At 55.7% G+C, this 26,737-nt stretch overlaps 4 protein-coding genes across 7 annotated transcripts; 2 read left to right on the top strand and 2 right to left on the bottom strand.

Annotated features, from left to right (window-relative positions):
- Positions 1–764: 764 nt before the first annotated feature.
- On the bottom strand, positions 765–10,173 carry TRIM46 (tripartite motif containing 46). 2 transcript variants are annotated; one of them, XM_004482810.3, is made up of 10 exons: positions 10,006–10,173; positions 8,404–8,665; positions 7,851–8,194; positions 7,041–7,184; positions 6,837–6,932; positions 5,900–6,153; positions 5,528–5,649; positions 4,204–4,506; positions 2,927–3,224; positions 765–1,930 (listed from the first exon to the last, which is right to left on the bottom strand). In XM_004482810.3, exons 1-10 carry the CDS (start codon positions 10,066–10,068, stop codon positions 1,537–1,539), a joined length of 2,280 nt encoding a protein of 759 aa, XP_004482867.1. In that variant the 5' UTR covers positions 10,069–10,173; the 3' UTR covers positions 765–1,536. The 2 variants fall into 2 exon arrangements, with proteins under 2 accessions (XP_004482867.1, XP_004482868.1); XM_004482811.4 differs by lacking the exon at positions 10,006–10,173 and adding an exon at positions 9,419–9,623.
- Positions 10,174–10,703: 530 nt separating this feature from the next.
- Positions 10,704–13,136, top strand: KRTCAP2 (keratinocyte associated protein 2). Its single transcript, XM_004482808.4, has 5 exons — positions 10,704–10,842; positions 11,127–11,281; positions 11,417–11,480; positions 12,683–12,749; positions 12,984–13,136. The coding sequence occupies exons 1-5, from the start codon at positions 10,758–10,760 to the stop codon at positions 13,102–13,104; spliced, it is 492 nt and encodes a 163-aa protein (XP_004482865.1). The 5' UTR covers positions 10,704–10,757; the 3' UTR covers positions 13,105–13,136.
- A 10,051-nt stretch (positions 13,137–23,187) lies between these two features.
- On the top strand, positions 23,188–23,793 carry DPM3 (dolichyl-phosphate mannosyltransferase subunit 3, regulatory). 2 transcript variants are annotated; one of them, XM_004482807.4, is made up of 2 exons: positions 23,188–23,281; positions 23,439–23,793. In XM_004482807.4, the coding sequence occupies exon 2, from the start codon at positions 23,444–23,446 to the stop codon at positions 23,720–23,722; it is 279 nt and encodes a 92-aa protein (XP_004482864.1). In that variant the 5' UTR covers positions 23,188–23,281; positions 23,439–23,443; the 3' UTR covers positions 23,723–23,793. The 2 variants fall into 2 exon arrangements, with proteins under 2 accessions (XP_004482864.1, XP_004482863.1); XM_004482806.4 differs by having other exon boundaries at positions 23,247–23,347.
- Positions 23,794–24,227: 434 nt separating this feature from the next.
- Positions 24,228–26,640, bottom strand: SLC50A1 (solute carrier family 50 member 1). 2 transcript variants are annotated; one of them, XM_058309805.2, is made up of 6 exons: positions 26,520–26,640; positions 26,146–26,223; positions 25,884–26,007; positions 25,116–25,277; positions 24,696–24,815; positions 24,228–24,618 (listed from the first exon to the last, which is right to left on the bottom strand). In XM_058309805.2, the coding sequence occupies exons 1-6, from the start codon at positions 26,597–26,599 to the stop codon at positions 24,517–24,519; spliced, it is 666 nt and encodes a 221-aa protein (XP_058165788.1). In that variant the 5' UTR covers positions 26,600–26,640; the 3' UTR covers positions 24,228–24,516. The 2 variants fall into 2 exon arrangements, with proteins under 2 accessions (XP_058165788.1, XP_071063570.1); XM_071207469.1 differs by having other exon boundaries at positions 26,539–26,557.
- Positions 26,641–26,737: the final 97 nt, after the last annotated feature.

Genomic DNA, 26,737 nt, shown 5'->3' with positions numbered 1-26,737 from the left:
GGTGTGTGTGGTGGGTACTGGAAGGGGGAAAGGAGACGAGAGGAAGCAGGCCTTGTTTGAGGAGAAACAGGCATGGAGGTGAAACTGGGCTCAGGTGGCCGGGGAAGTCACCTCTCCCCCATCCCTGGAGGCGCAGGAGGAAGGAGGAAACGAAACCTAGGCCCTAGGCGGGCTCCTGAGGGCCAGCCTGACGGGCGCTCCCCGGTCACCGGCGTCACCAGCATCGGCCTGCACCCTCCTCTCCCCTTGGCACGGTGCCCCGGGAGGCTCTATTCTTAGCTGCCTGGGTGTGAAGTAAATCCTTGGGCAGCGATAACAGTGGCAGAGTCAACACGGCCTCGATAAGAGGGGGGCTGCGTTAGATTTGGGCGCTGGCGCCAGGCCCCGGCCCCGTCTCTCGCCCTCACCCGCCCCCTGGCTCTGGGGTCCACTCCCCAGCACCCTGGGAATGGGGAAGTCGTTCTGGTTGCCTGACCCCTTTGGATCCAGGCACCGTGCCCGCCCCTTTAGCCACCTTCCCGCAGGGCTGGCCGCCCAGTCTGGGGGTGACTCAGGCAGCTGGAGTGACGCGACCCCTGGTGGCCGTGGCCGGCCCAGGCCAGGGACAGGTACCTGGGTGACAGGAAGTGCAGAAGTGCCAGGCGTGGGGGCCTCCTCTCAGGGGCCGGACCCGCTGGGCACCTCTGCCCTGGCACGACAGCACAGCACCCTGGGGCCCTCCTGCCTGCCACACCCCGCACAGAAACCAGCAAGAACGGGCAGGCTCGGGGAAGGCAAGAGATGTGCCTGGCATCACAGTTTATTGTTTAGAAACCATGAGAATAATCGTTGTGGCTTGGCACAGGCCTAGCAGTGCCCACCGCACGGGGTCAACGGTGGGCACCAGAGGCCTTGCCTGCCCCAACCCAGTGGGGACGCTTAGCCTCAGCTGGAGCCCCAAGGGAGACTTGGCACATTGGCATGGGTATGGGACAGGTAAAGCATGCAAGAGAGAAAGAGGGACATAAGGGGCATGCGGCTGGGGTATAGGGACCCAAATAAATAAATCAGGATGGCAGGGTCCCCTTCCCCTCACCAGGGAGTGCATGGGCAGTGTCCAGCCAAAAAGCCTGCCCGCCCCAGGCTGTAGTTCAGCATCCATGGGGCAGGGCGCTTGGTAGGGCCGAGCTGGGGATCATGCCCGATGTTCCAGGTGCCCTCCCTCCCAATCAGCCCGGGGAGGGACACAGGGCAGGGACTGGGAAGAGGCTCTCTCCATAACTTGGATAAGATGCCAAGGGCAGAGCATGGGCCAGGGCCTTGGTGGAGGGGCCTGGGCTAATAGGCAGTGCAGAGAATGGGGGCATCCAGAGAGGTGAGCAGAGAACCCCTGGATCAAGAGAAGGTTCTAGGGAGACACAGACATAGGGTGAGGGGCAGGACCACGTGGTAGGAAGAATTTGGGGGAGAAGCTGCCAGGGAAATAACCTGGCATCAGGAGGCTCGGGGGGCCAGGGCCCAGGAGGGGACCAGCTCCAGAAGAGGGGATCGGAAGGGTCAGTCCAGCTTGGCAAAGCCCCCAATGGTGACCTTCCGCTCAGGCTTAGTGCCCACGGGCTCCTGTAGTTGCACTGCGCCACCCCCAATGAAGCAAAAGGCAGGACACACAGGCCCCGAGCAGTCCAGGGGGCACTCCAGGAGCCCGCGGAAGGACACGGCATCCAGGAAGGACACCCGGCCCCTCTCGTAGTCCAGGCAGATGCCAAGGCGGGGCGGCAGGGGCACCGTGCAGCTGGCTGCTGGGCCGTCCCTCCCCGTCAGCCCTGCGTTGGAGCTCGCCCCGGACCCCAGCAGGATCTTGCCCATGCCGATGGTCAGGAAAGCAAAGGGTGGTGACGCCTCCACCGTGGCATCCTCAGCACCGCTGTCATGCCCGCTGTCGGGGTCGTACCTGCAGGAGCGGGTGTTGGGCAGGAGGATGTTGGGGGGTGGAGTAAGGAAATGGGGCATGGGGTACCGGAGGGCTGAGATGTTGGAAGGATGGAACGTTGGGGAGCAAGAGATTGAAGAGATTGGTTTTGGGTATTGAGGAGGAAACGTGAAGAGATAGGGATTAGAGTACAGGGTTGGGGATGTGGTTGGGTGGGAAAGGGATATTGAAAGGAAAGCATATTGGCAAGAGAGGTGTGGGGGACAAAAGGAAAGACAATGTGTTGACAAAGTACACTGAAGAAATGGGGAGCTTATCAAGATAGGAAGGGGGGAAAAAATGATATTGGGGATATGCTTGGGAGAAGGTTTTGAGGGTTGCAGGATGTTGGAAGAATAAGTCGGAAGATATTGGGGGAAGGGCAAAAAGAGAGAGATGACGGTGGATTGGTTTGTTAGAGGGATGTGGGGCCCAGTACTATAGAGTTAGGAGGGAACTGGTATTGGGAAGAAAGCATTCTGAAGAAATGGGAGATAGCATGTTAGGAAGAAAGGGTTCAGAAGAGGAGAAAAACATGAGTGGGAAGGGTGTTTAAAATAGGAGTTGGGGTAAGTGGGTTATGGAAATGGGACGTTTAAGGCAAGAATTTTGGGATACTGAGAAAAGATGTGAGTGAAAAAAAGGATGGCAGAGGTTTGTGGAAAAAGGCTGCTGGAACTGGGGTACTGGGAGAAAGGATGTGCAGGCTTGGAGAGATGGGGTGTGGGTCCTAAGTGACAGATGGAAGGCCGTGGAGACGGCTCCCTCTTCTCTCCTCCCTCTTCCCAACTACATACTCGACAGTCCTCAAAGCCCCTTCACTGAGCCCGCGTCTCCCCCCTCCTCGCCTGGCTCCGTGCACCTGCTGAGTCCTCCTCCGCCCTTCCCAGTCCTGCCACCGAGAGTCTGCACTCCCCTTGCCACCCTCTCCGCTGCCTCCCAGGCCCCCACCCCTCATCCCTTCCGGAGGGGCCTGACCTGGGGCTGATCACGTCGGGGGCACCCTGGAAGCTTTCCTGCAGCTTGCTCTCGAGGCCGACGCCCACCTTGACCAGGTAGGAGGCTGGGTCCACGGCGCAAGCCCAGTAGCTGCGGCCCTGGGTGACGGCCACATCGCCCAAGACCACGTCCACGCTCAGGTGGCAGCCGGTCAGCAGCCGGTCAGCAGCCAGCAGCAGGGGCAGCCCTGGGACACTCCGCACTGCTCGCTGGTCCTTGCTGATGGCCAGCCGCTCCCGGCTTGCGCCCCAGCGGCCATCAAGGAAGAAGTGCAGGACTGGGGGTGGGAGGAGGGGTTAAGACACAAGGAAGGACCTCAGGGAAACACACTGGCACCGGGACCCATGAGGTGTCAGCACAAGACACCGGGAGACCTCAGAACAAGGGATAAGTTGCCGAAGGGCTCAGAATCCAGGGACGGCAGGGCTCAGGGGAACAGCCTGGAAAACTAGCACGAGGGAAAGAGAATGGGGCAGGGGGAGGGGAATGAGGAGTTATTGTATAATAGGTCCAGAGTTTCTGCTCAGGGTGCTGACAAGTTTTGGTAGTGGGTGATGGTGATGGTAGCACAACACTGTGAAAGTAATTGATGCCATTGAACTGTACACGTGGAAGTGCTTTAGATGGGAAATTTCACGTTGTATGTGTAGAACCCCAGGAAGAGTTCAAATGGTGGTGGGTGGGCTCAGAAACCAGTGGCCCAGGCCCGGGCAACCAGCAGTGCTTCTTCCAACCCCTTCCCGCGGACATTGGTCCATTCCACCTGGGGACATCGCCACTACAGCCGTGCTCTGGGACACAGCCTGGCCCCTACACCAACCCCTGCCTCTCCTACCCCTGCTTAAATGGCGCTGCTCCTCTCAGGCTCACACCTCAGGGCCCATGATATTTTCTAGATGGTCACTTTTCTAACACTTCTTGAGCCCTTACCATGAGCCAGAATCTGTGCTATGACTGTGTGCAGCTTCTTGTTTCATTCTTACAACAACCTTTTGAGGTAAATATTGTTATTATCCCTATTTTACAGAAGCTCAGAGAAGCTGAATAACTTGCCCAAAGCCACACAGTTGGCAAGAGGCAGAGCTGGAATTTGAACTTGGGCAGTCCAGCTCCAGAGCTAGAGCAGGGCTGCTATGTCATACGGCCTTTCCAGTGCCCACCCTGGACCGGCTGTCAGTGCCTGGGCCCTGGCATACCCTGAGCCCTTCGCCCGGCCATCCAGGCCCACCCCACGGTGCCCACCGCCGCTCACTCACCAGGGGCTGGGGGCGTGTGCAGGTGCACGTCTTCGCTGTACTCGCCGTAGCCAGCCTTGTTGCAGCCACGGACACGCAGCACGTACACGGAGCCTGTGTCGGGGTTCTCGAGCAGGGCGCTGGTGCCCCTCACCTCCTCCCGCCGCTGCCAGCGGGTGGGGCCCGGCTGGGCGGGCACATCTGTGCGCCGGAACTCCACGGTATAGTGCCAGGCAGGTGGTGAGTGGGGGGGCAGCCGCCAGCACAGGAAGATCTGGTCGTAGGCAAAGGTGCGCTGGGTGTCAATGACGGGCGCCTCGGGCACTGTTGGAAGAGACAGTGGGGGTCAGTCAGGGCCTGGCCGCTGGCCTGGCGTGGGGGCAGGGCAGGCAGGAAAAGGGAAAGCAGCGGGAGCCGGGGGGTGAGTGTATGTGAGAGGGAGCTCGGGAGAAGACCCCAGCTGGGCCCTAGAGGTCTGGTGCAGCTGCTAAAGGGGGCGCCCACAGGATGGGCCGAGCCCACGGGCAGGGAGAGAGAGGGAGGAAAGCACCAGGCAGGGTGTTGGGAGGCCTGTGCGCCAGTCCTGATCTGCCACCGTCGCTCTCGGGCCTTAGGTAAGTTACTTCTCTTTTCTGGGCCTCAGTTTCCTCCTTTGTCAATTAAGGGTATCAGAACAGATAGTTCTGGGGACCCTTCTAGCCTTGACATTCTATGAATTAAGAGGAGCCCCAGGGAGAGGCAGGCAAAGGCCACTGAACTCAGGCAGGAGAGCACAGAGCAGGAAGGAGAGGGAGCGGAATTGGGAGGGAGCGGCAAGAGGCAGCAAGATAGAAAACCGGGAGAGGACAGAGGGAAAGCACAGGCCTGGGTGGGGGTCAAGGGGAAAAGAATGAAAGTCCAGAGGGCAAGGGACAGAAGGGCAAAAGGTCAGAAGGGCGAGGATTAGGCCAGAGCCCGAGAGAGGCAGAAGCGAGACAGAGGGCAGTGGTCAGAGGTCTAGTTCAAACAGGAAAGGGGAGGCAGTGAGTGGGCCGTGAGCTGCGTGGGGGTGGTGGGGCGGGTTGGGGGGCCCGGCAGGGGGCAGGGCCCCCAGGACAGGGCCGCTGACTTGCCTGGGGTGCTCCGGAGCAGAGTCCGCGGTGGCCACAGCCTACAAACAAAGAGAGGGAGAAGCAGCGCTGAGCGCGATGGGACGGTGTGGCAGGGTGGGCTGGGTGGGAGGAGCGGCTGGCCAGGCCGGGCGGGAGGCCAGGGAGGTCCCTGGTGGGCACTGCCCCCCGGGCCCGCTGCTGGGGAGAAAGGGAGGAAGGCACTGTTCGGGCGTGGGGCCTGGCCATCTCCTTACCTCGCAGGAAGTTAAGCTCCGTCAGCAGCTTCATCTCACGCCCCACGTCCAGCTGACAATGGCGGAAGGAGGAGCTGGCAGCTGGCCGGAACGTCTGAAGGGCCTCGGTAGCTCGGGCAATCCTGGGAAGGGGGCAGGCGAGGGTCAGGCACTGCCAGCTGGGCAGCCACCCTCCTCCTTGATTCTGCCTCGCCTGCCCCTGGAGCCTGGGCGTCTGCTTTAGGTCTCTGCCTTAGAGGGGCAAGCTGGACATGAGCTGGCCTCATCACCATCCTGGGGGCTGCCGCTCTCCACATGTCTTAGACGTTTGGCTACACCCATGACGCCCCTGCCCCCCAGGAGCCCACGCCCCTGTGCCACGCCCCTAGATACCTGTTGTGCAGCTGCTTGGCCGCTTGCACGAAGCAAGGCTGGTCTGTTTCCTTAAGCACCTCCTGGGCATAGCCCACCAGACCTGAGCCATCCAGCAGGCTCCGGTGCTCCTGGATCTGGGCACTGAGCCGGGCCAGCCGCTCCTGCTGGCATTCCTCAATGGCCTGGAGCAGCGATGCCCGCTTCTCCTCCAGCACAGCCCCCAGTCCCCGCACCAGCTGGGACACCTCCTCCTTGGCCTGCTGACCACTCACCTGCCCAGGGAGAAACAGGAGGCATGATTTACTGTCTTTCTCTTGAGGCCAGCGCCTGTGCCAACCTCTTGTGGCACCACACCATTCCAGGATCACAAAGGATCAGGGAAAATCCTACCTGCCCGTGCCAATAGGGCCAGGCTGTATGTAGCTGCAGAGGGGCCCAGACACCCAGAAGGGCTCAACCCCTGACCACTTGTGCTAACTTCCCTGGATGTTTGCATCATCATCCTGCCTCCTGAAGGGCCACCCCACCTCCCCCAAATAAAAGAGACTGGTGATTGCACTTAGGTCCACTGGTACCTATGTCATCCTATGGCCCATTTCCAGGTCAGCTGACTCAAGCAATCAGGCAGAAGGTATTCGAGCCACCACCTCGAGCCACCACCTCGTTTGAGCTCCCACCTTCAGGGATACGTGACAGCCGCAGGAGGCAGCTGAGCCCGAGGGCATCCCTTCCTGTCCTGAGCTATAGCCACCACCATCGCCACCCCCACTGCAGCTCCAGCTCCAGCCTGGCCTGGGGCACTGGCGTTCCTGCCAATCAGATTTAACCAGAACCTCAACGTGCATGAACCCCTGCCCCCAAGGCAGTTACCAAGTGACCGGGCTGTGCCCACCCTCGCTTCCTTCTGCCCTGCTCTCAGGCAGGGCCCGAGGCCCACCACCCTGCCCTCCCTCACCTCGGTGTGCCTCACGGTCTCCTCCAGCTCACAGATCTGGGTCTGCACAGTGTCCTGGTTTCCCAGGATGTATGTCAGGCTCTTTGTCAACTTGTCCTGAGAGGGAAGAAAGAGGTGGGCATCAAGCCCAGGCTGGCAGAAGCCAGCAGTGCCGAGTGTGTGAGTGTGGGTCAGCACTGGGGGTGCGTGAGGAGGGGTCCTCACCCTGAGAGCCTGGTAGGCGCTGAGCACCGGTGTGATCTTGTGCCCACTGTGGGTGCGTCGCACGCGGCAGAGTTGGCACACCAGCCGCTGGCACGTCTTGCAGTAGTGGGTCACCTCTTCCTTGTGGTCTGGGCACATCAGGCCCTAGGGGCACAGAGAGCAATGAGACAGTCAGCCGGTGGTGGAAGGGTGCTGACCTCGCCCAGGAGCTGTGGTTCCCTCCCTCCACGGGCCTGTGGGGTGGAGGGGAGTTCCGCTGGCGGCGCTCTACAGTGCCACCTGGTGGCACACACTGGCATCATCGAGCCTTTCCAGCAATCTCCAGGCAATGCTTGTTTCATCAGCATTGGCCCTTCATCTACCTCTCAAGGATGCATGGTAGGGATGGTGATAACAACCTTGGATTTAGGGTTAATAATTAATCTTGTTCATCTCATTCACTGCTGTATCCCCAGTGCCTAGAATAGCACCAGGCACAAGGGTGCTTGGCAAATATTTGTTCAATGAATGAATGCGTTCAGCCCTTCTTAGTGTACAGAAACTTTCACAAACATCCCGTGTGAGACTCTCAGCAACCCTCAGGAATGGCTATTGCAGGACAGATATTCTCACTCCCTTTCAAGCAGGTGAGGAGACGGCAGCTCAGAGAGGTTGAATGATTTCTCCACTGACCGTTTCAGAAAAAGGAACTCGGCAGTGGCAAATCTCTGCCCACCTCTTTGCTGTCCCTTTTGGGGACCTGCCAGGTACCCCCACCCACCCACCGCCGCCATGTCCCTTCTTCTTCAGGCCCTGCAAGGGCTGGCTCACCTTGGGGCGGAAGGAGAGGGTGGGCAGGGTGGGCTCGTGCTGGGCCTTCTGGGTGCCCCAAGGGTGGAAGAGTTTGAAGCACTCGTTGCAGAAGGTGGCCCGGCACTCGGTGCAGCCCTTGGTGGCCTCTAGTGGTGGGGGCTTGCACAGCTGGCACAGGATGGCACCACCCACACTCACACTCTGGCGGTACCGCTCCACCACGCGCTCCAGCGTCAGGTTCCGGAAAAGCCCGGCCAGGCCGCGCTCCCCCAGTTCCACATCACCCTGGCAGGCTGGGCATGGAAACATGATCACCTGGGGGTGCAGAGCGCCTCGCTTCCGCCCGGGGTATGTCCCGAAGCCTGTGGATGGGCCAGGGAGGTAGAAGAGACAACAGTTAAAGCCCACTGGGTGGGGGGAGTCTATTCGTTTGAAAACCTAGATTTTTATTGTGCAGGAGTTCAGCTCTCATTAGAACCTGGATGAGCCCCTGACCAGCAATGGACCCCTTCCGTCTTCCTAACAGACATCCCAACAGCCCTTACCCCCACCCCACAGCCCCCAGCCCCACCTGACTTAAGCAGCCGGTCCAGGCGGTCTGGCTTGGGGAGAGTTCTTCGGGAGAGGCGGGGGCTGCGGGTGGAAGGAGTGGAGGCAGGAGAGGTGGGCTCGGAACTGGGGTCCCCGCCATGGCCTATGTAGCCCTGCTGCCCCAGCACCTCCCGGGCACAGGCCTGGCATACGTTGTGGGTGCAGGGCAGCACCAGGGGCTGCTTGTACATCTCTTGACAAACTGGGCACAGCAGTTCCTTCTCCATGTTCTTCATGCTCGTCTACGGAGGGACCAGGAGGGGAGGTCAGAGCTTGGACATATCTCAAGCAGGACCCTCAGCGGCCCTCAGGGACCCCAGAGACCTCAAGAAGAGGCAAGACAAGCATGTCGGCGTTTGCCTCTCCTGGTTCACAGACCTTTCCAGCTTTCTGCCTCCGGCCTGTTTCTCACCCGCCCGGCTTTGGGCCCAGGGAGGTGAGATGGCTGGAGCTCTCACTTCCCCCAATTTCCAGCCCCACACCCCCTTCGCTCCTGATGCAGCAGCGGGAGCAGCACCCAGCTTCACCTGGCTGTTGTCCCCATCCCCCAACCTCTGGGCCGTCGGCCCCAGGCGCTGCTCTCAAGGACACCGCCCATTCTGCAGCTCAGTGCGGACCCCCGCCCCCTTCTCTAGCACCCCCGCGTGACTCCTCCCCACAGCCAGGCGCTGCTAGCTCGCCATCCTTCAGCTCTCTCCAGCCGTCCTCCTGCCGCGGCTCCGGCCTGCGGCCACCCCAACCTCCACTCCCCATCCTCCCCTTCCCCATCCGCCTCCGCCGGTCCCCCGATTCCAGCCCATTCCCTTTCGCCCCCCACCATTTGGTCCCCCTGCCCTTCCCTCCCCTCCCCCCTTGCGACCCGGCTAGCTGCAACCCCCTCCCCAATTCTAGGGAGAAACAAGCGCCCCGCCTTCTTGCCCCCTCCCCACCGGAAGTAGCCCTCCCTTTTTGGGTGGCGGGGGTCCTCAGGCTATGCCCCACCCCCCACACCTCACCTTGGTCCCTCTCTTAGCAGCCATCCCGGTCAGGGGCGCAGCTGACACAAAGGAGGGAGGGACAGAGAGGGAGGGGGAAGGAAGTGGTGGGGGGAGCAGGGTTGGCACCGCCCCTGGGAGAGACGGGCACGGGTTGCCATGACAACTGCAGGCTCGCAGGCAGCCCTGGGTGGGGGTGCAGTGGGGTGGGGTCTCGGGGAGGGGCCCAAATTGGGAACAGCACCCTGAAGCGGCTCCTTCCTCGCCTCTCACCTGTCCTCGGCTTTCTGTTTTCCTGGCTGCCACACGCCCCCTCCTCAGAGCAGAGCCCCCTCCTGCAGCCCCAGCCCTGGCGCACTCCTGGCGGCTGCCCCATCTCACCCGCCGCGGCCGGGCAGCTCCTCGCCCCTCACACCTCAGCAGACGGCCGCGTCCACGGCGCTCGCCTCCCGGCTGTCCCCGGCATTACCCTCGCCCTCCTGCCTCCCGACCCTCCAGCCCCTGGTCCACGTCCCAGCAGCTTCCTGATCCCCACCTGTTCGAGGTCCTAGTCTGCCCCGGACCCCTCTTCTCCCGCTCCCCTTCCCCTCGACCCCACTTTGACTCACACTGATGCGGACCAGTGCATCCATGATGGAGGTGAAGGTCTGCATGTCTTCACCCTCGGCCATGGCCCCACCGCGCCCGCCGCCGCCCGCCCGCCCCCGGGTGCCCGATCCCGGCTGCGGCTGCGAACCCCCGGCTTAATGCAGGAGCCGAGTGGGGGTGTGGGGAGTGGTGGGGGTGAGGTGTCACTGCGCATGCTCCAGGGACCAGCCTCGAAGGGCTCCAGTCGGACTGGGGGTGGGGGGTGAAGAGGGTGGGAAATAGTTCTCCCCACGTGGTTCCCCGAAGGTGATGGGGGGTGGGTAGCACGGACGGGTGTTTGACGGGGAGCCATTTCTTAGGTTCGCTTTCCTCCCTGGCCTCTAATCTTACTCATGTAAAGCGGGGGGGAAGAGTTTTACAGGAAAATGGGCTCCAGGGTGGGAGCACTGGATTTTGCTTTGGGCACAAATCCACGAAAGATGTCGAAGCCATGATCATGAGGGAGGAAACAGTCATTGGAGGTGACACAAATGGGAAAGAAGACAGAGGTAGGCTAGAGGTGATGGGCAGTGACTTGGAGAAATAAGTGCAGCTTGCACTGAGAAGTAGTGGAAGCACGGGGCGCGGGGAAAGGCGGGGGACCGGGACGGTGGCCTGGGATGCTCTTGGATTCACTGCTTCCTCCTCTCCGGCAGGGGGCGCCGCGTCCAGCCGCTGTGCGCAAGAGAGAGGAAGACGTGGGAGGAAGTAAGGCTGCGAGGGCCCCTGGCGCATGCGCTCAGCCGAGAGCACCCGGTTTGGTCCCTGCAGTTTTTTGGCCCGAATCGCCTGTTCGACTCGCCAGCTGGACATGATGGGTAACAGGGCCGGCGGGATCCTCGGGACAGACTGGCGGGGTCCGAGCTGGGCCGGGTCAGCTTTCCCGGTCCTCTCCACGCAGAGCTGACGTGTCCTGGGCTCCGGGGAACCGGCATTTTCCACGGGACCGGAGGGCTTGGGGCGCTCGGGGCTGGGGAATTCCTGGGGGGCGCCGACGGAGCGGGGAGTTGGGGAGTGGCTGCAGCCCCGGAGCGCTTGAAAGCGGTGGGCCCACCGAGCTGTGGGTGTCCACTCCTCATTTTCCCGCCCTCTTCATCTTCAGTGGTGGGCACGGGCACCTCGCTGGCGCTTTCCTCCCTCCTGTCCCTGCTGCTCTTCGCTGGGATGCAGATGTACAGTCGCCAGCTGGCCTCCACCGAGTGGCTCACCATTCAGGGGGGTCTGCTTGGCTCCGGCCTCTTCGTCTTCTCCCTCACTGTATCCTCCCGGCGGCGTAAGGGGAGGGGTGTTTGAGGGTCAGAAGGGTGGAGAGCCGCGCGGTCTGGCGCCTTACCGTTACCCACACTGGTCTGGCCCCACTGCTCGCCCTGCTCCTTAACTCCCTTAACCCAGGCCTTCAATAATCTAGAGAATCTTGTCTTTGGCAAAGGATTCCAAGCAAAGATCTTCCCTGAAAGTAAGTAAGAATTGAGGGGTTGGGCATTTGAATCCTCACCTCTTCACCCTACTCCCCCAACACCATACTGAATCTCCAGGAGCTTAGATGGTAAAGGTTGTACAGGGCAAGTGAATATATGTTTAATAAAATGGAAGACACAAGAGGCTTTTGGATCCAGCATTTTCTCAAACTCCTGGGATTGGAACTGGAAGAGGACTGTGAAAGCAAGAAACTAAGTTGCCTTCTAGCCAGCTCCCAGGAAAGGTTTGAGGGGAACAAGCAAGTCTGGGCTGATGTTTTACATCCATCCAGGGGGAGGTGTTCTCTGTCCACCAAAAGAGAAAGCAGTGAAGGGTTCTGAACTTGACTCTTCTTGAGCCAGTATTAGTGAATTCTGTTGGTTTGAGGTGATTGAAAACAGCCTTAAATATTAAATACACCAAAATTTCTATGGCAGCAGCAATCCCAACAAAACTAGAACTGTTAGATTATCTTCTCTTTGTTATTGCTCATGTGATGGAGACTTGCCAACACCTATGTATCACTGTTGCCCTCATTTCTTCACCCCTCTCTGACCTTGCCCTAGCCCTGTTGCAAGCTTCCAGAGCGCCTTCCATGGATTTTGTTGCCATGTGTATTGTCTTCATTTGCTTCTGAAAGAAACCTTTGCTGGGGGGGCGAGATCCCTGACCCTCATTGGTTGCCCTGCCCTCCCCAGCTGGGCCAAAGCTACTCTGCTTGCCCTTTCTTTCTCCCCTCCCTTCTCTCCTGTCCTACTCCAAATGTCTTTAGGTCATTTCCTGTCCCCAGGGAAGAATGTATCCATGTGCTGCCTTCTAACCTGTGTCCAGGGAGGGAGGCCCCTGGCCAGCCAGTTTAGTGAATTAAGTCCCATTGGCTGGTTTCTGATGGGAAGGCTTTAATGCTTTTCCTCAAATGAGAGCAAGCCTTGCTCTTCAGGTTCTTTCCTTGTCCTTTTTCTCTCTAGGTGAAGAAAGAGCCAGGTTAGGAATATTAAAAAGGGATTTGGGACAGAGCTGGTTCTTCCATGTCCTGGGCATCACGAAGGCTATCTGAAGGCCCCCTGCCCTCGTCATGCCATACCCCTCCAAGCAGCTCCCCAAGATTCAGAGGATCCAGATTTCTCCCAGACTCAACATATGAATACTGGCTATTTCCATTCTGACCACAGCTTTTCTTGTCCTCTCTTGCTTCCCTAGTTCTCCTCTGCCTATTGTTGGCTCTCTTTGCATCTGGCCTCATCCACCGAGTCTGTGTCACCACCTGGTATGTGCCTGACAGCTGGGTAAGGGATGCAGTGCCTTGACCTTTGGCACTGGATCCTACTTTGTGGGCTAGACCTTCTTGCCCACACCTCCTTCCCCCTCTGCTCTTCCTCCTTTGTCATTACCCGTTTTCCTAAACCTGGGCCTGGGTTCCCTGACACTGCTGTTTCCCCTAAGAGGCATCAGACTGCATGCTCACTAACACCATGACCGTCTTTCTGTCTTCACCCTGTAGCTTCATCTTCTCCATGGTTGGTCTGTACTACATCAACAAGATCTCCTCCACTCTGTACCAGGCCACAGCTCCAGTCCTTACACCAGCCAAGGTCACGGGCAAGGGCAAGAAGAGAAATTGACCCTGAATGTTCAATAAAGTTAATTCTTTGTAGCTCTGTGTGTCATCTCTGCCAATGACCACCTGGATATACAGAATATTAGGGCTGGTGGGTTCTTACCCTTTACAGACTTTGGAGATGGTAGGAGATGGAGGAATCCTTCCTCCAGGGTTCACTTACCACACATTTATTCAGTGCCATCAATGTCAGGCACTTTGCTGGTCCCTGGAGGGGCATATGCTTGTGTGAGAATCCCATCATGGAACAAAAGAGCATGGCTGTCCTGCAGACTTGACCTTTGGGGAAAGGGGTAAAGGCTGCAATGCAGGAAGATCTGCCCATCAAAACTGGAAGAGATCCTGGAAAAGAGTGAGGGCAGGCAAGGTACTGCTCTGTGGGGTTCCATTTGCCACCTGTGGTGGCTCCGATACTGAACTCTGCATCCTGAGCAAATGACCCCCTTCCTCCTTCACGTTGGTCGGTGGTAATTCTCTACTAATCTTGCCTTCCTGGGCAATCCATTCTACTCCAGCATGGGCATGTGCCTGTGTTTAAAAAACTTGACCACTGCCCCATTCTCCCTCTTTTGGTGCCTTTATTTTTCTCATAACCAAGAGATGGGAACTTCTTGAGTTTTAGCAAACTAGTCCAAAGCTACCAACCTCTGAGACAGCCTAGATGGAAATGAGAAGGCTGGCTGCTCAGGTCCTGTGCTATCGGTGCTCTGCCTGGAGAAGCACCTCTCTGTCCAGAGTGCTTGTCCTTTGGGGCACTCTCTGGGTGGTGTGAGCTTTAGGGTGGCCACAGTGCCGTGGTCAGCTTTGTATTCTCTATAGTGCATGGGCAGTGGACTGGTGGGTTGGTTGAACCAAAGAACCTCCCCTAACAGTACAGAATCCTGTATGTGGGAGGGACCTGTGTCCTGGAGGAAGACTCAGTGAAGACGAGAAGTGAGTGAAAGGAGTCCTGGCCCTGGATTAGAGGGCCTCTTCCATTTGTGGCCAGGACCCAGGCCCTTGTCCCTCAATCCCTGGGCGGAGGGAATGCTCTGCAGTTTACCCAGATGCCTGGAGAGGGCGCCTCGAGCTCACGCCTGCCTCCAGACTAGCAACATCCTTCCTAGCAAGAAGCCCCGCAGGACTGGGGACTGGGAGCTGCTGGTCCAGAGTCCTCGTGGACGCCAGGGTTTTCGGAGGACCTGAACGGCAGGCTAGTTGGGAGACCTGAAGCCTGAAACAAACCTCCTCTGCTCCCCCGTAGGCTGCCAGCCAAAGCAGAGAGAGTCCAGTGGAGACCAGAGGCTGCCTGAAGGATGGCCCCTCTAGGCTCCAGTTCACCTAGTGATGGGGGTGGGGTGGGGTGGGGAGTGTCCAGGATGTGGGACCCTCTGGGGGGGAAAGGGAAGTTGTCTCGAATGGGCCCTGGACTCGAAAGGAGGCTGCGTTTGGTCTAAACTTTTCTCCTAACCTGGGGTGGGAGCAGTGAGCCGAAGGCCAGGGTCTAGCCCGGGCAGCACAGACATAGCCCAGGGAGCCACCCACCTGGGGGCACCCTGCCTTCCATGAAGACAGCTGGCTTGGGTGGGGCCAGGAGTGTCACCGAGGAGCCAGGAAGCAGGTGCCCATGGATCTGGACACCTGCTGCCACCTGCTGAATGGGCACCAGGGGCAGTGTGTGGCCCAGGAATAATGACCCCTTTCTCGGGGATCAGGTGCATTTACAAGGCAGGCTGGCGCCGACCTGGGCCTTCCAGCCAGCCTGTCTCTGGGGTGCTTAGTCTCAGGCTGCCCGCACCTCACCTGCCAATTAACCCTGGCAGGGGTATCACCGCCATCTAATAACCATCATTAAACAAAGAGGCATGAGGGCATCACTGACCTGAGGCGAGAAGGGCAAAGATGCTAACCTCCCGGCTCCTGAGGTCTGCTCCACCCAGGAGGCTGGAGGCCTGGGGCCTCCAGGGGCACTCCACCCCAGGAGGACAGAGGGAAGCCAGATGTTTCCTCCCACTCCCTCACACGCGGCCCCGACACCCTCAGGCACCCGTCGCCAGCTCCGGAAACAGGAGTAAATAACACAGGGGGAGGGCCTGTGGACACTAGTGCGGGACGGGAGAAGGACACGCCGTGGACTCCTGGCCCAGGGAGCGAACCTTGGGGCAGGAGGTGATGTCCTGACAAGGAGGGGGCAGCAAGAAGGTGAGGTCAGGTCCCAGGAGGCTCCCCTGTCCCTGGCAGAAGCTGGGCTCCCCCCTGACTAACGCTAGCCTGAGGGCACGCCTGGCACTTAGGCCATGCCAGAAGGTCAGGGCTGGGAGCAGGCCTGCCGTGAGGGCGCCCAGGGCAGGCAGGGAGGGGGAGTCCGCGCCGGGCCTTGGCTCCAGCCCTTTCCGGCCCTTATTGTCCTTGGTGAGAACAGGACGCTGTCCTGTTCCCACTGCCCGGCCCCCCCAGCCCTGCTCCCCAGGGGCTCGGGAAGGATGTTGGGAAACAAGAGTGAGCCAGAGACTCGTAGCGACAGAGATGCTGAGAGACACAGAAACAGATATAAAGGGGGAAAAAGCAAGCATTGAAACTCATTGTGAGCCGAGGCAGCCCTGGGCACTGTGGGAACCACAGAAGAATAGGAAGCCGGAGGCCCTGCCCTCGGGACCTCCGGCCGGCTGCCCGTGCACACTCCTCCTTGACTTGGGGTCACTCACAGAGCCGCCTCTGCAGCAAACAATGGCCTGAACCCCTGTGCAGGCGCAGTTGGTGGCATTCAATTGCGCCACTTCAGGTACATTTCTTTGCCTCCCTCCCAAGACACTGGAAGTTTCCTCGGGAGGCAGGGCCCCCGGAACATGCTCCCAAATCCCGCCCCCCAGGGCCGAGCGCAAGTTGGCCACACAGAGGTTGCACTGTAGACTCTATTTGGCTGGGTTCCAGCAGAGGCAGTGAAAGGCCCCTGCTGGGACCAAGGTGGGCACCCCCGTCACCTGGGGTGAAGGGCAAAGTGCGACATGCTGCAGGCCTGACAGGAAGAGAGGGGAGCCCTCTCCCCAGGACCAGAGAGCCAGCTCTCCCCACCCAGGCCTGGGCAACTGTGGGGGTGGGTGGGAAACTCCAGCGTCCTTTGCAGCTCATTTTGACCTGGGCTCACAGGTCTCAGCAGGTCCTCCCTTGAGAGGACCTCGGGAAGACGGAGAGAGGTCCAGGAAAGACGGAGAGAGGTCCAGCACCCTTCTTTTCTGTTGAGGCTCCAGACACACTCGAATGAAGAAAAACCGAGACATGTTTGAAATGTTCACATTTGACCTGTAACTTTTTAACACAAAATTTCAATACAATTGTGCTATGCACAAAATAATTACAGGAATTATAGGACATTTTCATTCAAAGGGAAATACTGGCCCTATTTTATGAAATTCTATGATCACAGATATATCAGATTGGTTATCCTATTCTTTCTGTGTATATTTGGAAATCCCGTAATAAAAGCTCGAGTAATTTTATGGAAAGTCCCTTCTTTAAATTCTGTCAGAGAATTTAAACCCTCTGTGAATGTCTGTATGGCCCCATTTGGAGATAACATCAGAAGTCTGAATTTGAGGCCCCAGCTGACAGTAAAGCCTGAGCCAAAAATCCCTCACAGCCTGTGACGAGCCCTTATCTTGAGGACTCCGCTTAACCCTCACATAAGCTGGAAGAAACAAGCAGGGGAAGGTTCCCCTATGCATTTTAGGCTGAGGCTACACTGCCAGGGGCCCACAGAAAAGGAATTTCCATATACCAACCCCCTTCCTTTCTGCAGCAAGAGTTGTTGAGAGGGCTGACCTCGGAGGCAGTTTCAAGGGAATTTCTGGGATTGAGGTATGTGAATATATATGAGAGGACGAGGAGCCCACCACCGCCACCCACAGAAACCGCCTGCAGCCTGGGTGTGTCAGGCTGTGGCTCAGATGGGTTCACATATGGGACAGGAGGAAAGGACCTCAAAGAGGTTTTGAAATCAGACAGACCTGAGTTCTAGTCTTGGCTCTGACTCTTAGGCAAGTTGAGTGACCTCTCTGAACCTTAAATTCCTCAACTGCAAATAGAGATGATAAACCTACCTGGAAGCCTCCAAGCTTGGTCAAGAAGATTTGAATGAAATAACAATGTGGTGGAGCCTACCTAGCATGGTACTCAACCTAGTAGGCATTTGACAATGTGATTTCTTTCCTATGTAGTGACAACTTTAATTGAACATTTACCACTTGCTTGACAAATATTTTCTCTTTTAACCCTTATACCAGCCTTTTGAGACCAATATTATGACCCCATTTTACAAATGAAAAAGAAAATGAAAAAGAGGTTAAAATAATCTGCCCAAGATTATACGCAACTGATAAGTGAAGGCAGGACTGGAGTTGAAATTCGGATCCCTCTGCGCCTGTCATGGGGTTTACTGGTTATAACACACGGCCTGGCCCCAGCACCTCCCTGGTCTCATGGGGAAGAATGCCTTTCCACCGTTTCCCATGTCATTGCATCACCACCCAAGCCCCCCAGAGTTCCCTGTATCAAGCTTCCACCCCAGGGCCCTTGCCCTTGTCATTCCCACTGTCTGGAACTTTCTTTAGGAATATTTCCTACCCTTCTCCCTCCTTTACTTCACCCAGGGCTCCGTGTAAATGTCTCCTTATCAGAGAGGTTCTTCTGGCCATGCACCCTTGTCATCCTCTAATCCCCTTACCTGGCTAATTTTCCTTCACGGCTTACTACTTGACATGCTAAATATTTGTTTCTTTTCTGTCTCCCACCACTGGAAAATCAGCGTCATTGAAGACAGGCAATTTGTCTGTTTTGTTCGGTCTGGATCCCCAGTGCTAGAACACTGTGTTACATTTAGCTTAGTAAATATTTGTTAAAAAAAAAAAACAAAAAACTAAGGGGAGCCAATGTGGCTCAGTGGTTGAGTGCCGGCTTCCCACACGTGAGATCCTAGGTTCAATCCCAGCCCCAGCACCTCAAAAAAAAAAAAAGAACTAAGAACCCCATTACCAACACACAACTGTGATGCTTTCAGCTCTCCTCTGAAACTCAACTTCCACCCTGCCTCAACTCCAAACTGCTGAGTCCCCAGAATGAGCCAGGTGTTTCTCACAGCTGCCCAGGCCTGTTCCCCATCCCTCCTCCCTTAGGCTATCATCTTTTCCCAAGGTAGGTTACCTTGTTTAGGAAATCCTGACTCACCCAGCTCCTTCTCCAATCAGTAGCATAATCTCAGGTCCACCGTTTCCCCTTCCAGTCTGTCTGCAATTTTGTAAATCTGTGCTCTGTCATGTGTCTGTGCTGTGACCCCTAAGAACTGTGAGTGCCCTGAGGGCAGGGATGGAGTCAACACAACCTGACCACCTGGAACCTTCTCCAGGGACCTAGTAATCACCTTGGTACGTATGGGCACCCAGAAATCTCTACACCTGATAGGAGACACACAGGCCCACAGACGGGTCACCTACCTTCCTAAAGGGTGGGCCCGCTGCCCTGAAGGACTGACCCCCGGTAAAAAACCACCTCCTATACTTTTAAGCGTCCTTAATAATCGGGCCCTGGCCAGCTTTTTCATCCTCATCTCCTGCCACTTCCCCCATGAGGCATTCTTTGGGCCAGAGACAGACACAAAGGATTACTCACCACCAACTCCCGCTGCCCTGCCTTTGTTCAGGCTGCTCCCCGGGCCTCGCTGCCCCTCCCCCTTCTCCACCTGAACGGCTCTTACTCAGCGTTGCAGTCACAGCCCTGGCGTCTGGGCCTCTGCGAAGCCTCCCCCCACCCAGGCAGAGGCAGTCCCCTCCTCCTCAGGGTTCCACATAACTTTACATATTCCTCCATCTTCAAAGCCCTAGAATATGGGGCTTCCATATTTAGAATTGTCTCCCTCGGAAACCGAAGCTAGGAAAATCAACAATCATAAGCTTAGCCATCTGAAGAAGAAATTTACTTCAGAAGATGGCTTGTGAATGAGGGTCAGGAGGCTGGGGAAACTGCGGAGGCTGAGGTGTGTCCTCGGCCCTGAGACGTAACTAATGAAAGGCGTTCTGAGCGACGACGACGGCGGTGACAGAAACTAACTCCCCTTGCACGCTTCCTAAATGCCACCCATTGTTTTAAGCACCCTCCTGTAACCGAGGGTTAAGGATGAATAATTATGATTACTAAATCATTATATAGATGCCTTTTACTTCCAGTATATTATAAAATAGCCAAAGGTTAATATCTGAAATGACTGAAACTAGCTAGACTGACTCACCCTTTGTATATGGTCATTTCCAACTAAAAACCTGCTATTATGATGATTATTCCAGATGGATCTCACCTTTATATATGGTCATTTCTACCTGCTATTATGATGATTATTCCAGAGGAATCTAACCCTTGTGTATGAACACTTCTATTGAAATGGTAACCACTCTACCCTCCTCGGCTGAAATCCTTAAGAGACTTGTGGCTGATTCTCTTGCTCTGTAACCCCCCCAAGATGCCTGGATTTCTGATGATTGTTTTGTGATTGTAATAACCTTGTGACTCACCCTTGCCTGTTTTGTGCTCACAAACCCCGCCATGTCCTGTTCAGCCCCTTAATGTTTATTAATGAGAGAACATGAGCCAGCCCCACCCCTCTTACTCATTAGCATAAACTGCTAAGTCTGGTATTATTAATTATCAGGATTGCTGCAGTTCTGGGAGGCAGTTTTTGGGCCTTTAAGGAGACTGTTCTTTGTTTTTTCAAACAAACTCTTTATTTCTTTGAAACCCTGGTGTCTCAGGAATTGGTCTTTAACGTGCATCTGGAGGAGCAGGTATAGCTCAGTGGTTGAGAGTCTGCTTCCCATGTACAAGGTCCCTGGTTCATTTCTCGGTACGTCTAAAAAAAAAGAAAAAAAATTGCATGAAGAGGAAAAGAAGATGTTGTTTTCCTTGTCTTTCCCCAAAAATATACTGGAAAGCTGCAGTTTCTTCTATGGACAGGGCTATTCTGGGTAAATAAAATAGAATTGCCGGATTTTCAAAGCTGATGTGCTGCCTCCAAACTGTGTCAATATCTGAAAGTCACTGTGACCAGTGAGGCACTGATTGAGCCACCAAAAGGATTTTCAGAGTGATGGCAGTGGGGGTTTGAAACTCATATGGCAGATTTTTTAAAACTTTTTTAAAAAGATTTATTTTATTTATTTCTCTCTCCTTCTCCCCTGTTGTCTGCTCTCTGTGTCCATTCGCTGTGTGTTCTTCTGTGTAGGCTTGCATTATCTGGCGGCACTGGGAAACTGTCTCTTTTTTGTTGTGTCATCTTGCTGTGTCAGCTCTCCGTGTGTGTGGTGCCACTCCTGGGCAGGCCGTGCTTTTTTCACTCAGGGCAACTCTCCTTGCAGGGCGCACTCCTTACGCGTGGGGCTCCCTTACGCGGGAACGCCTCTGTGTGGCACAGCACTCCTTGCACGCAGCAGCGTGGGCCAGCTCACCACACGGCTCAGGAAGCCCTGGGGAACGAACCCTGGACCCTCCATATGGTAGACAGATGCTCTATCAGTTGAACCACATCTGCTTCCCTAAACGTTTTTTTTTTTATTATGCCTTAATTTTTACTTTAACAAGGCATATTCATAGTTTAAAAAGTCAACTAGTTCTACAAGGTTTGTAATGAAAAATAGTCACCTGTCTCACTTTTTCCCACCCTTGCATATACAGTCCTCAGAGACATCCACTCAAGTTTCTTGGCTACTTCTTCTGGTATTTACCTCTATATTTCTGAAAAGCATGCTCATATTATTATTATTTGTTTTTTTTTTTCCATTTTAAATATAATGAGTTTACTGTCTGCCATGGAAGATGAGGATTTAGTTTTCTCTATTCCTGACTCTCCTAATACACCCCCCCAATTTAAATATAACCCAACTTTTGTTTAAATCAATACTCATTGCTTACATTATTATGGCTGTGAAAATATTCTTCACAGCTGAACAATGTGATGCTTATACTAAGTCTCCGTGAACCTGTAAAAAACCTGTTTTGTTAATTAACATCAAGGACATAGGACTGAGAAACCTCACTCGCTAAAATCATAGACAGGGGAGCGGACTCGGCTCAACGGATAGAGCATCCACCTAACACATGGGAGGTCCAGGGTTCAAACCCAGGACCTCCTTGACCCGCGTGGAGCTGGCCCACACACAGTGCTGATGTGCGCAAGGAGTGCTGTGCCACGTAGGGGTGTCCCCCATGTAGGGGAGCCCCACGCTCAAGGAGTGCACCCCATAAGGAGAGCCGGCCTGGGTAAAACAAGTGCTGCCTGCTCAGGAGGGGCGCTGCACACACGAGAGCTGACGCAGCAAGATGACACAACAAAAAAGCAAACAACACTGGGAAGTGGACTTGGCCCAGTGGATAGGGCGTCTGCCCTCCACATGGGAGATCCGCGGTTCAAACCCCGGGCCTCCATGACCCATGTGGAGCTGGCCCTTGAGCAGCGCTGATGCGCGCAAGGAGTGTTGTGCCACGCAGGGGTGTCCCCCGCATAGGGGAGCCCCACGTGCAAGGAGTGCGCCCCGTAAGGAGAGCCGCCCAGCACGAAAGAAAGTGCAGCCTGCCCAAGAATGGCACCGCACACACGGAGAGCTGACACAACAAGATGATGCAACAAAAAGAAACACAGATTCCCGGGGAGAGAAATAAAAAAAATGAATCTTAAAAAAAAAAAAAAAGCCAACGCAGTGTCCCAGTGCCGCTGACCAGAATACAGGTGGACACAGAAGAACACATAGCGAATAGACACAGAGACCAGACACCTGGTGGGGGTGGGGGGAAGGGGAGAGAAATAAAATAAATCTTAAAAAAAAATACATATATATATAAGAGGATCCCATATACCCACACTCCCCACTCCTCCCAGATCACCAAATTCTTTCATCAGTGTGGCACATTCATTGCATTTGATGAATACATTTTGGAGCACTGCTACACAGCATGGATTATAGTTTACATTGTAGTTTACACTCACCCCCAGTCCATTTAGTGGGTTATGGCAGGATATATGATGTCCTGCATCTGTTCCTGCAATATCATTCAGGACAACTCCAAGTCCTGAAAATGCCCCCATATCACACCTCTTCTTCCCTCTCTCTGCCCTCAGCAACTCTCATGGCCGCTGTCTCCAGGTCAATGATACAGTTTCTTCTTTCGCTAGAATCACAATAGTTCTATAGTAGAATACCAGTAAGTCCACTCTAATCCATATTGTCTTTTAAATTTCTACTTTCCAAGTGGATCCCAAATTCACTTTTCAGCGTTGGCTTGTTGATTCCTTTATTTACAGCCATGCTTACCTTTGAACTTACGAAAACACTGCATCATTTCAATTTTACCTAAACTCAGCTCTTTGCCATATCCTGTATTGACCCTGTTACTTCCTTTGGTAAGTTGCCCTACAGTTTCTCTGGTGTGAGTTTATTTGTGTCAGGAAGTTAAGGAAGTAAATAAACCTAATTCTGCCCAACTAAAGGTTTGTTCCTGGTGATCTTTCGCAGATGGGCTTTATCATTTCTTTTATAACTGTTTTCCCTAAAGTTGATAACTACCTGAACTTTTTTTTTACTTGTGTGTGTGTATATATATATGTACACTCACAAGTATATATACTTGTTTACGTATATGAATTCATCCCCAAAAATGTTCTGAAATTAGTTGTCAGTGCATCTGCTTCCCTGACTCCTCTTTTCCCCTTCCACCCCAGGAGGAGCTGAGTCTCATGACACATCTCTATATCTTCAAAATCTGTCATGGCACTCAGGAAATGTTCCAGCGAATGAATGAATGAGCAGGTGAGCAAGTAAATAAATGAATGAGCGTGGTTCCTGTCCCCCAGAACTGGATCTATGGGTGGACATTGTATTCCCACCTTGTTAGGTAAGGTCATTCGCTAAGAACGAAACTTGGGGGGGTGGGGGGCTCCCCCGAGCGAAAGAAACAGTCCAGAAACCCTTCCAGACCCAGCCCACTGTCGGTAGAGCAAAGGCAACTGAAGACCGCCTGAGGGAGGGAACGCGACGGGGGTGGGGGCTCTCGGCGCCATTTAGACTACAATTCCCAGAAGGCCGCGCGGAGGCGGAGCATGCGCTGTGGAGAACTTTCGAACGCTGACGTCTAAGCTGCGTGGGGAAGGAAAGACGCGCGGCAAAGAGGTAAATGTAGGTTGAATTGAGAGGAAAAGGAGGGCGAGAGCGGCGGAGGAGCGAAGATGAGGCTAGGTGATCGGGAGGGTGGGTGAGGGAGGATAGGGAATAAGGCTCGAATGCAGGGGGTGGAAGGGACCCCGAGCTTTGCTTTCTCTTCCCGCAGGGACCATGACGAAGCTAGCGCAGTGGTTGTGGGGACTGGCGCTCCTGGGCTCCACCTGGGCGGCCCTGACCATGGGCGCCCTGGGCCTAGAGCTGCCCTCGGCCTGCCGAGAGGTCCTGTGGCCACTGCCCGCCTACTTGCTGGTGTCCGCCGGCTGCTATGCCCTGGGCACCGTGGGCTATCGCGTGGCCACTTTTCACGACTGCGAGGATGCTGCCCACGAGCTGCAGAGCCAGATCCAGGAGGCCCGGGCTGACTTGGCCCGCAAGGGGCTGCGCTTTTGACACCCTACCCCCACTCCTTCCCCGGGCGGCCAGTCTTTTCACCCCCTATTAAAGAGCACGTTTATTTTCTACTATGTTTAGTTTGAGTATGGAGAATGGGAATTCGGAATTCGGTATACCAGCGGTGGAGAAGTTAGAGGCAGACCAGCTTCCTGAGGCCATCTCACCTTCTTTGCATCCTGTTGGTATTCCCCCTTTTTGGACGAAATGAAGCAAAGCCCCCTCTTCTCAAGATGGCTCAGGATGGAAAGTCATTCCACTTTCCTGGTCCTTAAGCTTGTCAGGAAGTATTTCTTAAGGCCTACTCTCTTTTTCATCATAATATCCGAGCTATTCTCTTTTAAAGGCTTTCCTGGGTCTTTCCAACCTCTTGGTTCAGATCCTCTTCTGACTCCACTAGAATACCTGGATCAGACAGTGCACCCCTCCCCTGCCAAGAGTAAACTGCCCAGTAGTTGCCCTTCACCAAACCAGGCAGGTTGGGACTCACTGAATGGAGAAGATATAGCAGTGATGGGCAGGGTAGGTTTATTATAAGGCACATTCCAATGATATAGCCCCAACCTCCAAAATTAAAAAAAATATATAATCTCTAGAAAATAAAAGTGATTTGTCTCCCAGGGCCCATCCCATCTTAAAAGTAAAGCTCTTCATTGGTCTATTGTCAAAATTGTCCCTTTTTCTTCCCGACATCCCATTGCACCCGTGGGGTTGGTCAGCAGGAACAGCTGAAACTAGGGGCTCTCTTTGGTATCAGGTTGGCAGTAAGGTGCCCAGTGGTGAGGTGAGCTGACTCAGGTTTGCAGAAGCTGGTAGTTCCTATCTTGCTCTCGGGGGTACTTCCAGAAAAGCCAGAGGCGGATGAAGCTGGTAAGGATTCCTGGAATGTTGGGCACCTGAAATCACAAGGCCACTATGAGAGGAGCTGGCTTTCCACCTTGCACACCTGTCACCCTATCCCTGTTCTGCTTACCATAATGTAGGGATCTCTGAGTTGAAACCCATAGAGGGTCCAAGAGGCAGAGGTGAGGAGGGTGGCAATGGTGAGCGAAAAGGAAAGACGTTCTGTTGATTTGGTCTGAATGACTTTGGCCTATGGGAAAGGATGAAAGACAAGCCCTTGTTGGAGCTTTTCTGCCTCCATAAAGGGAGGTCCCACCCCTAGCCCACACATAATAAAGCTCTTACCCTGCCAAACAATTCTCTCAAGTAAAAAGGTCAACCATCTTCCGTATCACCCAACCCTTCCCTTTTGCCTCCTACTCACCCACCTCTACTGCCTTGTCTCCTTCCAGGGTTAGGATCTCCCTTCTTCTGGGGGATAAGCGTCCACAGTCCCTGGCTATGGGAGCCTGGCCTTTCCTCCCCCACCTCCCTGGACACCCCCACACACCAAGTCAGCCAGTGGTGAGAGGTACATGCTGATGGTGAAGACACTGCAGAAGAGGCCCAGCTGCTCAAGCCGGGTCCTGGGGTTGGGCACCAGGAGCCAAAAGTAGCCATAACCCAGGAGAAGGAACCCCAGCAGTGTTGCAGTCTGGAGGAGCACGACATGCTGTAGGGGAGAGAGTAATTTTCCAGATGTGCCAGGCGCCCTGCCTGAAGCACCCCCTCTGCCACAATCAATTCACCCTGCCCTCTTCCATGCTCCTCTGGGGAAGCCGGCCTTTGCCTGCCCCTCCAGTGCTGCATTTGTTACAGCCTCCTTCCCACCAGTTACTTGGGCACATGTCTGATCCATCTGCAACACTGGTAGTTTCTAGGGGAAGGAAAGGTATCCTTTTCTGTGAGTTCTGTACACACAATAGGAGCTTAATAAATGCTTCTGTAATTGAATGAGGATGCAGAGGTAATCATTTCATTCTTAGCAGCTGGGACTCGCTAAGAAGACATTATCAGAGAGAAAGGCCCTTTGCCCTCAGCTTGTTGGGCAGCTCAGGGCAGCATGGGCACCATCAGGCCAGGCAGAACCGGGGCACCGGCACCGTGTGATTCTCAGAGGACTGGCTTCACAGAGGAAGGAGGACTGCAAAGCTGGAGGGGCCTTCTAGGAAAAAAGGTGGCAGTGCCAGCCTGTTACATATAGTCTTCTAGGAAGTAGTGTTTGCCCTGCCAACAAGGCAGGTCGTGCAGCAGAGGTGGGTCCAGGGAGGGCCTCTACCTTCCGAGGGCAGTAGTGCAGGTACGTCAAGATATACAGGGTTTGAAGCACAGCCCCCACGGCGTTGACGACGATGAGGGTCCCATCACCCTTCAAGGCCCCATAACTCAGCCAGCTCAGGTTGCTGCAGTGTGGAGGGAGGGACATCGTCCCTAGGGCTTGATAGGGGAGCGGGGCCGAGGCCTCTCCTCGGTGTTCCTCTCTTCCCGCTCTCCCACCTCCCTCGGGCAGCCTTCCCCGCCGCTGCCGTCGCCCCTCTCACTTGACATCCGTGGTGAGAAAGGGCAGGAACTGGACGCTGTCCACGCTCCGGGTCATCCTCATGTGCCTGAGGTCTGAGCTGTAACAGGGCCCCGAAGGGAGGGATGGGGGATTGGAAGGGAAGACCGGGCTGCTGAGAGAACGAGCCCCCCATTCCGGTCCTCCAGTCCCCAGAGACCCCCGCCCCCACCCTCAACTCCCTCGCCTGCTCCCTCAGGCTAAGCGGCGGACCCCGCCGCTGGTCCTGCTCCCCTCGACCCCATTCCACTTGGACCCCGGGTCCCGGCCGCAGCCTGGGGCGGCCGCCGCGTCTCTGCCCTCTCTCCTTTCCCGACTTCCTGGTCCTGCCCCGGCCCGGCCCGGCCGCGCTCTCACAGGCCGGTGGAGAACATGCCGAGGGTGAAGAGCACGCAGGCCCCGGAAAGGAGCGAGTCGGCCGCGCCGCCCGCCGCCATGCCGCGCCGAGCCGATCCCGCGCGCGCCCGCGGCGGCGCAGAGCTCCGCCCCGCCCCGCCCCCGCGCGCCCGGCCGTTTCTCCGGAAACAGAACCGGAATCCGGCCGGCGCCTGGCACGCCGGGCGGGCACCAGGCCC

Source organism: Dasypus novemcinctus, chromosome 13, assembly GCF_030445035.2.
Source record: "Dasypus novemcinctus isolate mDasNov1 chromosome 13, mDasNov1.1.hap2, whole genome shotgun sequence".
Taxonomy (NCBI): Eukaryota; Metazoa; Chordata; class Mammalia; order Cingulata; family Dasypodidae; genus Dasypus; species Dasypus novemcinctus.
The sequence above is the reverse complement of the archived record's forward strand: the minus strand, read 5'-3'. Positions and strand labels throughout refer to the sequence as shown.

Coding starts and splice junctions, on each gene's coding strand:
- TRIM46 (XM_004482810.3), bottom strand. CDS start 10,068: ATGGCCGAGGGTGAAGACATGCAGACCTTCACCTCCATCATGGATGCA. Junction 6,154..6,836: donor AGACCGTGAGGCACACCGAG/GTGAGGGAGGGC, acceptor CTCCCTGGGCAG/GTGAGTGGTCAGCAGGCCAA. Junction 3,225..4,203: donor GCACACGCCCCCAGCCCCTG/GTGAGTGAGCGG, acceptor TCCCACCCCCAG/TCCTGCACTTCTTCCTTGAT.
- KRTCAP2 (XM_004482808.4), top strand. CDS start 10,758: ATGCGCTCAGCCGAGAGCACCCGGTTTGGTCCCTGCAGTTTTTTGGCC. Junction 10,843..11,126: donor TCGCCAGCTGGACATGATGG/GTAACAGGGCCG, acceptor CTTCATCTTCAG/TGGTGGGCACGGGCACCTCG. Junction 11,282..11,416: donor TCTTCGTCTTCTCCCTCACT/GTATCCTCCCGG, acceptor CCCTTAACCCAG/GCCTTCAATAATCTAGAGAA.
- SLC50A1 (XM_058309805.2), bottom strand. CDS start 26,599: ATGGCGGCGGGCGGCGCGGCCGACTCGCTCCTTTCCGGGGCCTGCGTG. Junction 24,816..25,115: donor TCTCACCACTGGCTGACTTG/GTGTGTGGGGGT, acceptor CCTTTCCCATAG/GCCAAAGTCATTCAGACCAA. Junction 24,619..24,695: donor TCAGAGATCCCTACATTATG/GTAAGCAGAACA, acceptor TTGTGATTTCAG/GTGCCCAACATTCCAGGAAT.